This window comes from Vulpes vulpes, chromosome 8 (genome assembly GCF_048418805.1).
Source record: "Vulpes vulpes isolate BD-2025 chromosome 8, VulVul3, whole genome shotgun sequence".
NCBI lineage: Eukaryota > Metazoa > Chordata > Mammalia > Carnivora > Canidae > Vulpes > Vulpes vulpes.
This window is the reverse complement of record NC_132787.1, coordinates 86,786,329-86,801,468: the sequence shown is the minus strand read 5'-3', so window position 1 is coordinate 86,801,468 and position 15,140 is coordinate 86,786,329. Positions and strand designations below refer to the sequence as shown.

At 48.3% G+C, this 15,140-nt stretch overlaps 1 protein-coding gene across 1 annotated transcript in view; it reads right to left on the bottom strand.

Moving 5' to 3' along the window:
* Positions 1-15,140, bottom strand: part of XDH (xanthine dehydrogenase) — a 60,775-nt gene that overhangs the window by 28,819 nt on the left and 16,816 nt on the right. The window contains exons 7-15 of the mRNA XM_026016033.2: positions 12,930-12,998; positions 12,518-12,607; positions 11,303-11,444; positions 8,824-8,916; positions 8,065-8,216; positions 7,018-7,111; positions 5,353-5,462; positions 3,016-3,200; positions 1,462-1,636 (exon numbers count right to left, since the gene is read on the bottom strand). Coding sequence (XP_025871818.2) covers positions 1,462-1,636; positions 3,016-3,200; positions 5,353-5,462; positions 7,018-7,111; positions 8,065-8,216; positions 8,824-8,916; positions 11,303-11,444; positions 12,518-12,607; positions 12,930-12,998 — 1,110 coding nt within the window. The remainder of the gene's footprint in view (positions 1-1,461; positions 1,637-3,015; positions 3,201-5,352; positions 5,463-7,017; positions 7,112-8,064; positions 8,217-8,823; positions 8,917-11,302; positions 11,445-12,517; positions 12,608-12,929; positions 12,999-15,140) is intronic.

Below are 15,140 nucleotides of genomic sequence, written 5' to 3'. Positions count from 1 at the left end.
GATTGTCCCCAAAGGGTAGAAGTTACAACTATTCCCCTCATCTCCTCATTTTACATTCCTTTGAGTTCTGGCTGGCTCTATCTTAACATCAGCATGCAGGCTTGGGAGCTCAGTAGTTAATAACAGCCTCGGCAACTCCCCCAACCCTGCAGCCTGCATGGTGAATGGTTTGTACTTCCTCCAACACACCAAATGGTTTCCCTCCCTCCTGCATTTATGCACACTGCTCTTTCTCCCCCAGCCTTGCTGGAAAAGTCTTCTTCCTCCTCATTTCTGTGGGAAATATGGTATGGGAAACATGCACAATATAATCTCAACAGAATGAAGGGGGACATAAAACACAGCATAAACACAGCATGACCTCGAATCTGTTTAGAATGTGATATGTTCCAGATCAAAAGCTAGGAGGATGACAGGTTTGTAGATAGGTGGATGCAAGGACAGACAGAGATAGAGAAAACAGAATGACAGACAGATGGACAGATAAATGTAGGGAAAAGGTCAGAGAAATAAGAAAAAATAGTAGCAGTAGTTTTCTGGGGGATCTGAGAGAAGAGTAAATTTAATTTCAAAAAAGTTAATTTAAAAAGTTTTTAATTTCTCCATTCAAAAATGTTTCATTTTTTTATTTTCAATTTTAATTTTTATCACATTTCTGTGTTTTTTAAGTTTTCCACAGTAAGTTTATTGCTTTTGTAACCAGAAGAAAATAAGTATTATGAATGTTTTTCAAAGAGGGATTTCAGTCAGCTGTCCCCACATCTGTGGAGCCTTCCCTCCTTTGCGCTACGCATATCATCTTCTCAGTTGTCACTCTAGCCTGGCCTTTATTGACCAGGTTCCCTGCCACACAAGCTTCCCCTTAGTGCCTGGCGCAGTGTTATGTATAAAAGGTACAAAATAAACACTTGGCGAACCAATGTGGGGAGGTGGATTCCCGCTCAGCCGTACCCCCTCCAGAACGTGCACCCTCACAGTGACCACTGGGCTCCCGGCTGTAGCAGCCCCACCTCCCAATGTCGTTTCACATTCTACCTTCCCTTCTCATTCCACATTCCCATTCTAACTACAAAACCACAGTTGCCTCAGCCAGCCTCTGGAAGGGTCATCTGGTCTACCCATGCCCTTGTGCAGATTTTTCCAGCCAAGAGTTCAAGACAGTTGTGACCTTTTCGAGTTCTTAGGTGAAATAATGACTGCCAGGACCAGAATCTATGTCACTGATGCCCAGCCCAGTGCTCTGCCTCATAGCCACCCTGTTGGCTCCCATTTCCATTTGGCTCCCTGGGCCATGAGTCCTTGGTCCTCTCTCTTCTCTACCCTCAGACGTCGGAAGGGAGGAGCAAATTGATCACCTGGTCCACAGGTGAGTCCTCCTCACTCAGACTGGTTCCTTAAATCCCCAAACAAGAGTCCTGCACAGAGTCTGTATCTTGCCACCATCCCCACCCCTATACTCACATCTTCTAAGTTCCCTCTCTCCAATTTCTGAAGCACTGTCAGGTAGAATTTGAAGAAGAAGCTGAGGGTGAGGGTCCGCCGAAAGTCCACCATGCCGCCAGGGGCATCGGGGGACAGCTTCAGCTCCTCTGCTAGGCCTGCACACACGTTCTGCAGCAGATCCTCATTCCAGAAACTGCCAGAGAACAAGTGAGAGAGTGTCCCTATCTGGACCTCAGAATCATTTGCATGGGCTGCTATGTACAAGGTGACAGTTGTCTGAACCTTGGTTCCAGATTTGGCTCAGATTCTTAGAGTTTTGTAATTTTGGGCCAGTTACTTGCCTGAGCCTCAAGCATCCTCATTTTTAAAAAGAGATTCAATAATTTTTTTAAAATACCACCAAAATAATAGTAAAATCTATTGAGTCCTTATCATATATACTAGGCAAAATCCTAAGTGCTTTATATGAAACATTACTTTTCATTTCAATTTAAAAGTGTACCAGGGAAAATTTTTAGACACATTTTACCTATGAGAAAACTGAGGCATGAGAAGGTTAAGTAACTTGACTCATATAACCCAGCAGGTAAGTGTTGGAGCCAGGAATTGGAACCAAGGAGCCAAACTCCAAAGGTAAGCTTTATTTATCCGTATGGTCATGGTAAGGATTACAGAGGATAGTGCCAGTGAAGTGCGTGGTAAAACTGTTGCCCTATCCTAACAGTAGTAATAGTAGCCATAGTAGCCATAGTAGCCATGTAGCACTAGTAGTGGCAGGAGCAGCAACAGCAATAGTAGTAGAGGTAATACTAGCAGGGGCAGGAATGGTAGTAGTGGTAGTAGTAGAAGCAACAGTAATAGTAGTAGCAAATGCAGAAATAAGAGAAGTAGTAGAACAAGGAGAAGTAGCAGTAGTAATAGCAACAGCACCAGTAATATTGTGTTTCATTTCATGGTAGAAGTAGTGGCAGCAGCAGTGATACTATTAGTTTAGCAATAGTAATAGCAATAGTGGCAACCGTAGTAATAGCAATAGTAATGGCATTAACAGTAGCAGCAACAGTAATGCTATTAGTAGTAATATTAGGAGTAGCAGCAGTAAAAGTAGTAGCAGTAATAATAGTATTAGTAGTACAAGAGACTGCAGTAATAGCACCAATAGTGATAGTAGGGTTAGCCACAGTGGTAATATTAGAGTAGTGATGGTAGTAGGAAAAGCAGGAGCGATGGCATCAGGAATGGTAGGAAGAGTACTGGCAGTAACAATAGGAGCAGCGCTAGCTGTACTAATTGTAGTGGAAGCAGCAGCACTAATAGGAATAGTAACCGTAGTTATGGCTGTTGTAGTAGCGGTAACAGCAGTAGTGATAGTAGCAACAGTAGTAGTAATGGTAATGCCAGTGCAGCAACAGCGATGCTATTAGTAGTAACCATGCTACTAGGAGCAGTAGTAAATGGAGCAGGGGTGGTAACAGTGGTCACAGCAGTAGGCATCGCCAGTAGTAGCAGCAACAGTAGGACAACTAGGAGTCATAGCAGCTGTGGTGGTTTTATTTTGCTGGTGGCTCTTACTTTTCCACCTGCTTCCGTGTGGTCTTGAGAGCTGAGATGGTTCTGTCATCCATTCCGCCATAGCAAAGGGCCAGCTCCTTTACCTGTGTGGTTCCTGGGTGGAACAGGACTCTCATGCCACTGGTCACCTTGGCTATGTCATCTTCCCTCCGAGAGGCCTGCTTGAATGCTGAGAAAAACTCACCCTAAAAAATAATCAAGGGGTTCTTGTTTCCCATCTTGTTTGGCAAGGACTGCAGATGGCAACGCTGCAGCATTGGGGACACAAGGAGGGATAAAGGGACAAGGCCATCGCAAACCCGGAAGGGGCCGGAGTGAGGAATCAAAGATCCAAGCAGAACCAAGACATTCTCAGGAGGAGTTCCACATAACATTCCCAGAAGCTGGGAAGGGTTGGGATTTCTCCCTGGTAGTCAGGAAAATTGAAAGTCTGGGACAAAGGAGAATGGGGTGCTCTCAACCAACAGGTAGGAAGAGGAAAGACGTTTTCTCAAAGGCTCCTCAGAGACCCCCAGGCTCCCCATCTTCCCATCCCAATGCCCAGCCTCTGAACCACACAGCATCTGAGCCTCCCAGCCTCTGTGGGGCTGTGCCAAAACCTCCACTTTTGGCACAGCCCCAAAGCGGCCTGACTGCCTCTCACGCAGATACAACGAGATGCCAGAGGGTGTCTGAAGCACACCTTCAGCTGGCCACCTGCGCACATGCTCTCTCTAACTTGTCCCTCCCACTGGCCTATTGGCTACAGTTAGGAACCTTGCTTCCTGAAAGACTGAGTCACCCTAAGAAACAATAGCTATGTTGGTGCTTTGCACATCCATTCCCCCTGGGGTTAAGCCAGGCCCTCTCAATAGGAGGGGAGCATGAGTTGCTTTCCAGGTGAGAACCATCTGATAGCAAGCCCATTCTGTGCCAAGTTCTGCTCGAGGTCTGAACTCACCACAAATTCTAATTAACATCAAAGGCAGAAGTTTAAGGGAAAATTTAATGGAGAAAGCATAATGAGGCCCATTGTGGAAGTCTAGCATGGGCACAGGCTTCTGTTCCAAGAAGCCACAGAGACTTCTCTCAACCATAAAGCTAGTCTAGATCCCTGATATCAAACACTGTCCTGGGACAGTGAGCCCAGAGTTTGAACTTGGTTCTGGAACAGAGGTTCCAGCTGCTCACCTCCAGGACCGTGCCAGTCCACGGTGACATTTCTGCTGGGGTACCGTGAAATGTCAGTGTCAGATTGGCAGCTGTTCTTTTTCAAGAAATGCTTCCTAATTCTGGGTATAAAAATCTCCTTTCTTTTATGAAATGTTTTTGTGAATGTCTCTATCTGGCAAAATAAAAACTGGACGGTGCTGTCTGTTTTCTCATCCTTCCCCAACTCATAATTAAATAAAAGAAAAAGATACTGATCCGTGAAATACAAAAACTCTGGGAATCACTGCTCAAAATGGTCTATGAGTACAAGCTAGGAAGTCATGAAGAAACCACCTTGGGGACAAAATGGCCTTACTTTCATTAGCATTCTCATTAAGGAGGCCAAAATTAGCAAGGGCAAACATGCCTTGTAACACTCACTCGAGCACTAGCTAGGGTGAGACCCATAACACTCTCTATTCAGGCTGGTTTCACGGCCTTGCACAGATCACTTTTCTATGAGGCCCATTACAGAATGTGTGGCTGCCGAGGGAGGAGAGAATCACACAGATGAAGACACCACAGTCCCCAAGGAACAACAGCAAGGCAGCCAGAAGTGCCCAGACCTGCCTCAACAGGGCAGAAAAACTGCCCATGAAGCAGAAATTCAACTAAGCCAACCCAGAGCAAGGTCAGTAAATAAACACCTCATCAGCATGAGAGGGCCTGAATCAGCTTCTTCACTCAGCAGTCAAACCCCTGTCTCCTCTGACCTGGGGCAGGAATGCTCCACGGCTGGACGTGTTTCTGAAATCGTGTTCTAGCTGCCAGCTGGAGCTCCCCACTGGCTCCTAGACATCTCCTGGGAATCTGATGAATTCTCGATTTCGATCTCCACAATAACCTCCACAGTGGGTCACATTGTGCCCATTTTATAGAAGAGGAAATTGAGGTTCAGAAAGTGGAACCGACATGCCCAAGATCACATGTCTAGCTGTCGGTTTCACAGTCCAAGCCATGCCCTATGTCCCCTACCCTGAAACTCCTCACTGTTCAAAGAGAAATATGGTTGGTTAAAGGCAATGTTCAGAGACAACGTTAAAGTTGAGAGATGCTTTAAAGGTTGGTCCCCAGGGCAGACTCTGGTCTCTTCATCTGGCACCTAGCCCCGGTAAGAGTGATTCGGGATACAACTGAACATCTCACCTCCCTGCTGTAGGGGATCTCGATGGAAAGCAGGATCTCCTCCGGAGCTAGTAGGGTCTTCCTGTAGCCAGGGAAGAAGGTGTGGTCCATCCGAACTGTTCTCTTGATGCCTTACAAAGCCAGATGCAGAGAGGCCAGTGTGAGAAAGCAGAGAACAATCTACCAGTGAATTCCCCACCCTGGTCTCTGGTGCCCACAAACAGAGGGAGTTGCTGGCACATTGGGGCCAAGGTCTTCTATCCAAAATCCTTACTCAGTGGTGTGCTGGTACATGTTTAATAACTGATTATGTGTGGGCAGGGGGAAGCCCTGAGTTGTGGTATTTGCTAGCTTCTACAGTATCAACATTCTTACTATAGCCGATTTCAAGCTACCAAGTGACATCAGTGAACATGAAGTTGGAAAGGTAGCAAAGAGTTGACACAGCAGGCCTACCATCTCCTGAAAAGCCTGCTTATCAGTTGGCTGTGGGCTGTCCTCTGAGAATGTGGATTTCAGCAGAGTTCCCACCATTCCCCAGTAGGAATGACTCACTGTGTCTAAACTGTTCATATAAACAGCAGGGTTTATGCTGAACACTTGCCTTCCTTTTGAATTTCTGGGCTTTTGGCTCGTGCCAGGCAGAGCTATGTGACCACCCCCAATAAAAGCCCTAAGTGCTCAGTCTCTAAAGAGTTTCCCTGGAAGACTGTACTTCACATGCCTGATTATGATGTAACTTGTTTTTGAGGGAATTAAGGGTGTCCTGTGTGACTCCATCGGAAAAAGGCTCTGGAAGCTTATGCCTGGCTTCCTCCAGCCTATGCCCTATGTCCCTCTTCACTTGGCTGATTTTGCTTTGTATCCTCCCACTTATGAGTCATAGCCATGAGTACAATGATATGTTGAGTCCTCTGAGTCCTCCCTGACCTCCCATGAGTCATCAAACCTGGAGGTGGTCTCGGGGACCCTCAGACAAGGAAGATGCACAGCAGCATACTGTGATATAGCATTTCCACTCTACAGCTATAATGGATGGGAATAACCTTAAGAGCATGGACAATAGTAAAATAGACTAAAATAATAGACAAAGTGATGAATTTTTACTATTTATTACCTTTCTTTTTAATGTCATTTATTCTACTGTAATTTTATATAATTCAATTGTTAATTATGGCCATGTTTAACAAACACTCAGACTCCCTAAAAATCCAGGCTGTGGCGAGCCTGTGCATTCCATCTCTAGCACACCAGTGGGTAAGGCATCTGCACAACAGAGGCTGTTGTGAATTCTTTTTTGTTTGTTTGTTTGTTTGTTTGTTTGTTTGTTTATTCATGAGAGACACAGAGAGAGAGGCAGAGACCCAGGCAGAGAGAGAAGCAGGCTCCAGACAGGGAGCCTGACGTGGGACTCGATCCTGGGACCCAGGATCACATCCTGGGCCGAAGGCAGGAGCTTAACTGCTAAGCCACTTAGGCATCCCCTGTTGTGAATTCTTAATAAAGACATGGCCCAACTCTCCTGGCCTCCAACCTGGGTATATCTCCCTTGCAGTTTCCAGGGATCCAAACCTTAGGACAGCCAGGTTATTGAACTTTGGGCTCTGTCTCTCTGGAAAGTGACCTATCTTATGATACTTCCCCACACAGTCCTCCTTCTCGACTTCTGCATGATGTAGCTCTCACCTCTGGACACGATGGTCAGCTTGGCCTCACTGGCCATGAACACAGGATTGAGGTCAGAGATGGGGCTGGCGTTGATGATGTTCCCTCCAATGGACTAGAACAAACAGAAAGTGTGTGAGAGCCCAGCCCACCCAGGAAAACCTTGCTCTCACAGCTGGCTCCTGACCATGGGCATGTGGGTGACATCTGCTGAAGGCACAAGACTAGCACCACTCAGGCATCTACGACAATGTTTGAGACCCAAACACTTAGGATTGGATTTCAGGTCTGAAATGTACCAGTTGATGACCTGGGTCAGCTCCTTTAATTTGTTCAATTTCGCCCCAACTTTTCCTGAAAGAGTTGAGGTGGTTTTTTCCGCGATGCACGCAAGTGTTTCCTGAAAGTAGATTCCAGCCAAGCTGGGGAACTCAGTGGAGCTTTCTGAGCTTCTGCCTCCTCGTCCACAATAAGAGGTGACAGGGGCTTAGGCTAGGGTGAAGGAATGGGATTGGGCTTTTAGCTTTGGGTTTTGTTCTTATGGAAAACAACAACAAAATAGAAGAGAAGGGGTGGCTTTCCCCTCAACGCCATCAGCTGCCTTGAGCCTCCAATGGCCCCCGGTGTGAGAACATCCTTAGCAAACAGGGAGCCTGGGAACTAGTCTGAAGTTTGGTTGTGAACGGTCAATGGCTGGACCCCTCTTTCCTCTCGGACAGGGGCAGTCTCCCTCTGGTTCTCCTCTCAACCCTGAAAGGCAGTCCCCCCTCCCAATTTGGCTTCTCCCTAACTAAAATCTCATCCACTTGCTGATAGCCAGCCAGAGTGACCCACAGGCCACCTTCATCAGAAGCACCTTCGGGGCTCCAGCCCAGCCCTACGGAGTCAGAATCTCTGAGAGTGGGGCCCAAGAATCAGCATTTTCACAAGCACCCCAGGCAGTTCTAAGCACCAAAGTTCAAGGCCCGCTGGGTCTTTGTCAGAGACCAGACCAGCCCCCACCGCACCCCCACCTTGTGACAAAGGCCTCATATCTTGAGCTTTGGGGACCCCTGAACAGGGACTCACCGCCACAGACTTGACCTGCTTCCCAGCAAACCAGCGCAACTGCTCCAGGACACCTTTGAACACCTCTGTTTTGTAGGCATGAAGTTTGTTAACGGCATCGTGCAGTGTCTTTTCCACAGTGCTCAAGGGGCAAGCAGCTCCAAAGGAGATACCTGGAAACACAAGCTCAGAGTAACAGTGGATCTCTTCCCAGCTCAGAAGACACTTCATACACAGCTCCCAGGACACTCTACTGGTCTCTGTGTGAGGCTGAACCAGATTTCACGTCTTTACACGGATGAGGAAATGAAGGCCCAGAGAGTTAAATGACTTGCCCAATGCCACAAGGCTAATTATAAGAGCCAAGACTCAACCACAGGTCTCTTGATGCTACAACCAGAATGCATTTCTCTCTAAACCAGTGGTTCTCAACTCAATAAAATCAGATATCTGAGGGTGAAGTCGTAGCTTTTTTTAAGAAGCACCCAAGACCTCTGAGCACTGACCCCTGCCCCATGAGTGATTCTAATGTGTAGCCAGGACTGAGAATGACTATTGAAAATCCCACAGCCCCCTTGCCCACTGGCACCCTACCATGGATGCTCAGGGGAGGAAGGCAATGAAGGGTGCCCCTTCTCTCCATACAGGGTGACTCCAGAAGAAGCAGGGAGCAGTGAGAGTCAAAGGAGTGGCTTTCCTGGCACCTCCTATGCCCCCATGTGACACATTCCTGGCATCCCAGCCCCTCCCTCCCTGGGCTCAGGGCAAACTTCTCCTTACCCTCCAGTCCGTGCTCCACTGCATTCAGCTCAGGGATCCAGGCTGGGCAGACAATCATAGGAAACAGCCTGTTCTTGAACTTCATCTCAATGCCTCAAGAGAAACGAGAAACCTGAAGTCAGAGGCTCCTACCAAAACAGGCCTCAGCACTCTTCCCACCACTCACACAGGATGTAGGACATATTCGCAATGGCATCATGCTCTGTGAGGGTCTCGGCATTGGCAGGTGCAGGAGACAAGATGCGGGGGTTCAGTACGGTTTGCACACTATTGGCCTGAAAACTGTGTCTTCCTCTGCCTCCTGAGAAAAAACCCTATGGGAATTCAAATGAGATAAACTTTTTTTTTTTTTTGCTCACAAAAGCTTCATTTTCTTCATCTAGCTTCCTAACTCTGTGTTTGTGCTCTGACACCTTTACTACGATTTCTGCGCTTCAATAAGCAAAGCACACTTGATTGTGTCAAAAACACACTCAGTGCACGTGGAATCACATTAGGCTCCACTAATGTGTTTTTTTTCGTTTCAAATGAGATGAACCTGAATTAACATGTGTGTGTGGGGAGGGGGCAGGCGTGGAGGGGATCACATATGAAGGCACAGCATACTAAAATATGTCAGGAACCCATCTAAATACTTTACATATTTTAACTTATTCTAGCCTTACAATAGCCTTGTGAGATACTGTGACTTTCCATTGATAGATGAAGAAGCTAAGGCTTAGGAAGATTAGGCTCTTGCCCAAATTACACAGTTAAGAATAGGCATGTTTCAGTTCATGAGCAATTCTTAGAGTCGGAGTATAATAGTAATAAAACAGGAAAGTCCAACACTCAGACAAAAAGGAAAATTGTCTAAGGAAGAAATCATCAAACTTGCCTCCTTGGTCCCCAACATCTGCCTGAGGCCTTCAAGAGCGTGGCTTGCGGGACCACACATCTGTACCTGATTTCTATTCTGAGCCAGTCAAGTTAGAAAGCTCTGCGAACAGACTCACCTCTGTTCCTCAGACCCGGTTAGCTCTGCACCCTCCGAACCCTTCCCACAGAGCTCCAGATGGGAAGGTTCAAAAAGAAAAGTCTGTGCCTCCTCTCCACCCTCTTGTGTGCTGACTAGAGTCTCTGATGGGTGGTCCAGGTTTTTAGGAGTCTGGCCTGTTTGAATATTGGCTCCCAGGACAAAGAATGCAGGTAGAAGGCATATGGGGCCCATCCTGACAAGTCTCTCTACGTCTAGCTTCCCCCAACCCCCTGCCCTGGCTGTCAGTGCTTATCCTGTTGAGTGTACTTGTATAAGGAAGAAGGGGTGAGGCAGATGCAGTGGTCTCAAGGAATTATTTCTAACTTGAAGCTTATACATTTGTTGTGGATTCCCTTGTATTAGAATCTGATTGGGTCCAGGATGTTAGGCAACCCCATGGCAAGGAACATGTCTTAGGTCAAAGGAGCTCAAAAATTCTTCCAGCTAGTCATTGTCTGCTTTAACTCATGCTTCCCTGGACCCTAGGGCCATAACTACACAGGCCATCAGGGTCACATCACTTGAGGCACATCTCATAGGCCACCCTGCCAGCCCCTCTGTGTCACATTACTACCGTTGGGGTCTCTGTCCTGCATCTATGTTCACAAGGGCAGGGCCTACTCTGTACTTCTGCCAGCTTGAAGCCAAGGCAGGGCCTCTCTTCTGTGTCTACAGATCCAATAATAATTCAGGGCCCAGAGGGTTTCTTCCAGAACAGGAGCCAGGAGACTCCCACAGGACTGCTTGTGGATGCTTAAAAGCATGTCCAGCCCCCTCACCCCCAAACCAGAGGTCTTCTAAGGCAGACCTTGGCTATGCCATAATTCTTTCCTCAGAGCCTCCCTGGGCTTAGGACCCAGCAAAGTGGATATGGGACAGGACAGCTCCAGAAGTGGATGGAGATTAGCAGGGACCCAAGGATCTCTGCTTCTGTCCCTCTGAGGAGTGGGGCGGAGAGCTACACAACCTGAGTCACCCTGACCTATTTGCATATTGTGAGCCTCATGTCCCAGGAGGTGGCACCAACAGGAAGGTGGCCACAGTTATGGGCAACACAGACACAATCACATTTGGACACCTCTCCTTGGCCTTTACCACATCACCCCAGAAAAAGGGAGGGGCAAGAGAATGATATTTGTGGAACCCCTAACATCGGTCAGGCATCAGCCTAACATGTGACCCACATCACTCCATCTTCACTCAGACTGGGAGATGCTCAGGGGAAGGAACAGTGACAATTGATCCCATAGTCCCTGGCACATCGCTGGCCCTCTACGTGTTTATGCAGAGCAGTCAGCAAGGATGTCATCTAGTCCTGAGAACGACCCCTTAAGGAGGTATTATCACCCCCATATAGGAAATGGGGAAGGAGAAGCAAGTGTTTTGAGGACATGGGGCCAGGGAGGGGTTGCTCCAGGCAGACTGGCCCCAGGCAGGAGGCACGGCTTCCCTGGCTCTTACCAATCTCCGTGTTCCCCACCACCAGCTTGGCCTCGGGGTGCTGGGCTTTGAGGTCCAGCAGCTCCTTCAGGGTGGAGGCCTGGATCCAGGTCACTCGCTCGCCTTTAAAACACAGCTGCTTCTGAGGAACATCTTTCAGCCTCTGGAAAATATAGTTTCTTACCGCACTGTCCCCTTCTCACTGCCATTCCCTGATATATTTAAGTCTGCAGTGGGATCAACTCTTCTACCGATTTGTTTGATACTGAATTAAGAATGATGATATAGGTCCAGGGAGAAGGAAGGGGAATGTCCTGTATTGAGGCAGGGAGTGTGTTGCAGCTCTTACATAGGTTATCTCACTTTGTCTTTAGGGGACCAGGAGATTATGGGAGCTTCACCTGCCACAAGGCGACCAGAACCATCCTGACCAAAAGCCTGGGTTCTGTGCAGTGTCCCTCACTGTCTCCCGGAGGTGTAGTGGACGGGGTGTGGGAGGAGGCAGAGGTGTGACAAAGGGGTATCAGGAGGGAATTCAACAGAGGGCCGGTTCTAGTGTGTGAGGGGTGCTGTGGGGCTGGGAGAAAAACAAAAACAAACAAACAAACAAACAAAAAAAAACAGATCAAACTGATAGTTTTTGCAAGGTGCACAATCCAGAGAAAGATATACCGGTGGCCAGCTGCAAAGCCCTTCTTTCTGGCCCATTGGACTCACTAGGTGTCTTCGTGTGCACAACACCCCCTGGCATCTGCCCTTGAGAACCCGCAGAGGGGCTCGATTCTTTCCCTGCCACAAATGTTGGAGCAAAGAAGCAGAATCGCCACAGTGAGAGGGTGAGTGTGAGAGTGTTCCTAAAACAGAGCAGCAAGCCATGGATTGAACCCTTTGAGTACAGCTTTGTTTGTTAAATAAGTGGACTGCTTGCAGAGAAGAGGATGGGTTGCTTGGGGGTTTATGCATTCGATTTAGCCAAGAGGTCGGCAGATGTTTCTGGAGCACCTGCTACTCTACGAGATGTGTCGGACGCTCTCTGTGCTCAGGGCACCATGTGTGGGAGAAGTGTGAGTCTCTTTGGGAGTGTGTGACAGAGGGACCTTTCCTCTGGGTGTCAGAGGAAGGAAGGAAGACCTAACAGACCAGGACACAAAGGTCCCCGTTGGTATGAAATAAAGTGGGTCTCCAGAGGCTCATGGCGCAGAGACTTCGTTGGGCCTCTCTCTGGGCACCACCTACCAGCAGCTCTGGAGGGAAGATGGGCTCCTGGGTGGGGTCCAGCGGCATGAACTCTTCTGGGTTGAACAAAGATGGCGAGAGAATGACCCGCTGGAAAAGGGAACATGAGGGTGATATCCTATCTCCTCCTTTAAAATGTCCTGTGGGACCTACCCAGCCCCTTGTCCAAGCAAGCTTGGTTGCAGCCCTCAGCCACTTGGTGGAGGGCCCAGAAGTTCCTGGAAAGGCAGGAACAGAGAGTTCTTGCCAGAAGACCCAGGGCTAACGTGCATATTCACCGCCCCCCCTCCCCCAATTCCAGGCATAACTATTTCCTCTTCCAGCCACACTGTTCAGAGTTTGAAGAGAATCCATCGCTTCCTTTGATCTGAGACCAGTCCCCAGGCTTCCAGGGAGAGGAGGACCCACTTACTGAGCAGTCTTTCTTCTGGTTCAGGCAGCAGTTGGGGTTGTCCCTGCTCCCTCCACAGCACCCACCATCCTAGAGAGATGACAAATATTCACACAAAAAATACTTGAAAAGAGTTTTCACAGAAGCTAAAAAGAACCTGGATCACTAATATCCAATGGCATCTGGCTCTGCCACTATCTCGGCATCCAAAGGAACAGCAGATGGCTGCTCCCCATCCCACCCACCTCTGCGGGGACTGAAGTCCTCCCTCTGCTTTAACCACTTTCTCTTTCTTGGTTCATGGAAACTAAGCAACTCATGAATAAACAGATAGGATCTCTCCTGGAAGTAGCAGGAAAATTTAATTTGACAAAATTTCTCTCTAAGGGCATCTAGGTGACTTAGTTGGTTAAGCCATGGACTCTTGGTTTCAGCTTGGGTCAGGGTCTAAGGTTCTGGACTGTGCACTGGATGTGGAGCCTGCTTAGGATTCTCTCTCTCTCTCTACCCCTCCCAACCCCATTCATGCTCACACTCTCGCTCTCTCTCTCTCTCTCTCTCTAAAAAAAAAGAAAGAAAGAAAGAAAATCTCTCTATAAAGCTAAGTCCTATTTTATCAAAACATATCTTTATGCCCATTTTCCCCCTTTAAGGCTTCCTCCTTAGGAAACCTCTGTGAGAGAAATCCCCATTGGTGCTTTTGGCCCTCTGCTCCTGCATCATCAAGTTCTGTGCGGCCTGGCTGGGCGCCTTCGAGGCTCTGGTCTGTGTGCGGCTCCTTCCAAGCAGGTCCAAACCAGTGCTAGCTTCAGAGATGTGTCCAGGCAGCGTGCCAGATAACCTCACCATTAGGCATTAGGCCCTTCTTGCCAAAAAGCTAAACGCTCCTGCCTCCTCACTGTGACCCTGTCTGTGCTAAAGGTACAGGTCCAATGACCCATTACCCCTGGGGAATGAACTTGCTCAGGACCCCTCAGGGTGCCCGGGGGCACAGTATGGAGTGGAGTTCAGATCACCGCCTCCCAGAACCGAGGCATTGAAGGTGGGAATGGGATGTGTTCACCTAAGTGATCTGTCCAAAGAAGGCAGGAGTCCCAGCTTAGCAGCTGGAAGACATTCCAGAATCGTGGAGTGATGCTGAGAGGCAAAGGTGGGAGAAACTCCCAGGCACGGCTCCAAGCACAAGTCCAAGCAGCCTGTTCCTACAAAGCAGGTCTGGGGCAGCCCCTCCGCACATGAATCACAGGAGACACATTTCCCAAAGGATGAGTCACACCTTGACTAGGGTGCCCAGGAAAGCCTTCGAAGGGCCTGGAGGCTGAACGTGCGGCCTTTGAGAATCTGAAAGCACCGTCAGCCGTGTCACCAGGAGAGAAGCCTCCCCGCCTCAGCCCCCTGCACGCGCTGTCCTGTGTGCAGACCCCAGGCCCTCCTGCGCTCACAGCCTTGCCACTGGCTCTCAGAGCTCTCCCTTTTGGACCTTCCCACCACTTCTCCTCTGTGTTTAGACAAAAAGGGAGAAAGAAATAAAGTTCTTCTAGTGTCTCTTATCTTTCTTCCTGGAGACGGGTGATGCAATGCAGGAGGAATCACCAGACCCCACCTGAAATGAGGGAACCTGTGTACAGGAAGCCATCAGCCTCACTCACCCAGTCCTTGTGGGGAGGGACATATTTCACAGATGTACATTTTCCAGATAAAGTGTCAGCACAGTCTTCCTTAGGTCTTTTTTCTTGAGAATTCATTGACACGGCCATGACATAAATTACTGTGATGTACAATAATGTGGTACTGCCCTCAGTGTCTAGTGAGGTTGAATAAGGCTGGTGTTTTCCACGGACGGATTTCTCCTTTCCTCAGCGGGCTGGACTATAGGCTTGCGATAATTTTTTTAAAATATTTTATTTATTAATTTGACAAAAAGAGCATGCACACAAGCAGGAGAAGCAGGAGACAGAGAGAGGGAGAGGGAGAGGCAGGCTCCCCACGGAGCCTCCCCATGGAGACCAACGCGAGGCTCGATCCCATGACCCTGAGATCATGACCTGAGCAGAAGGCAGATGCTAAACTGACTGAGCCACCCAGGTGAACCGGCCTGTGCTAATTTTTACCGTACCTCCATGTCTTTTTTGCTGCTAGATGGACATCATCATTTCTTGCTGTGAACGGTGTGTCTCCTTCTAGCAAACCGTCCTCACTTTCCTAATGTATGTTCTGGGCATGCAAATGAAC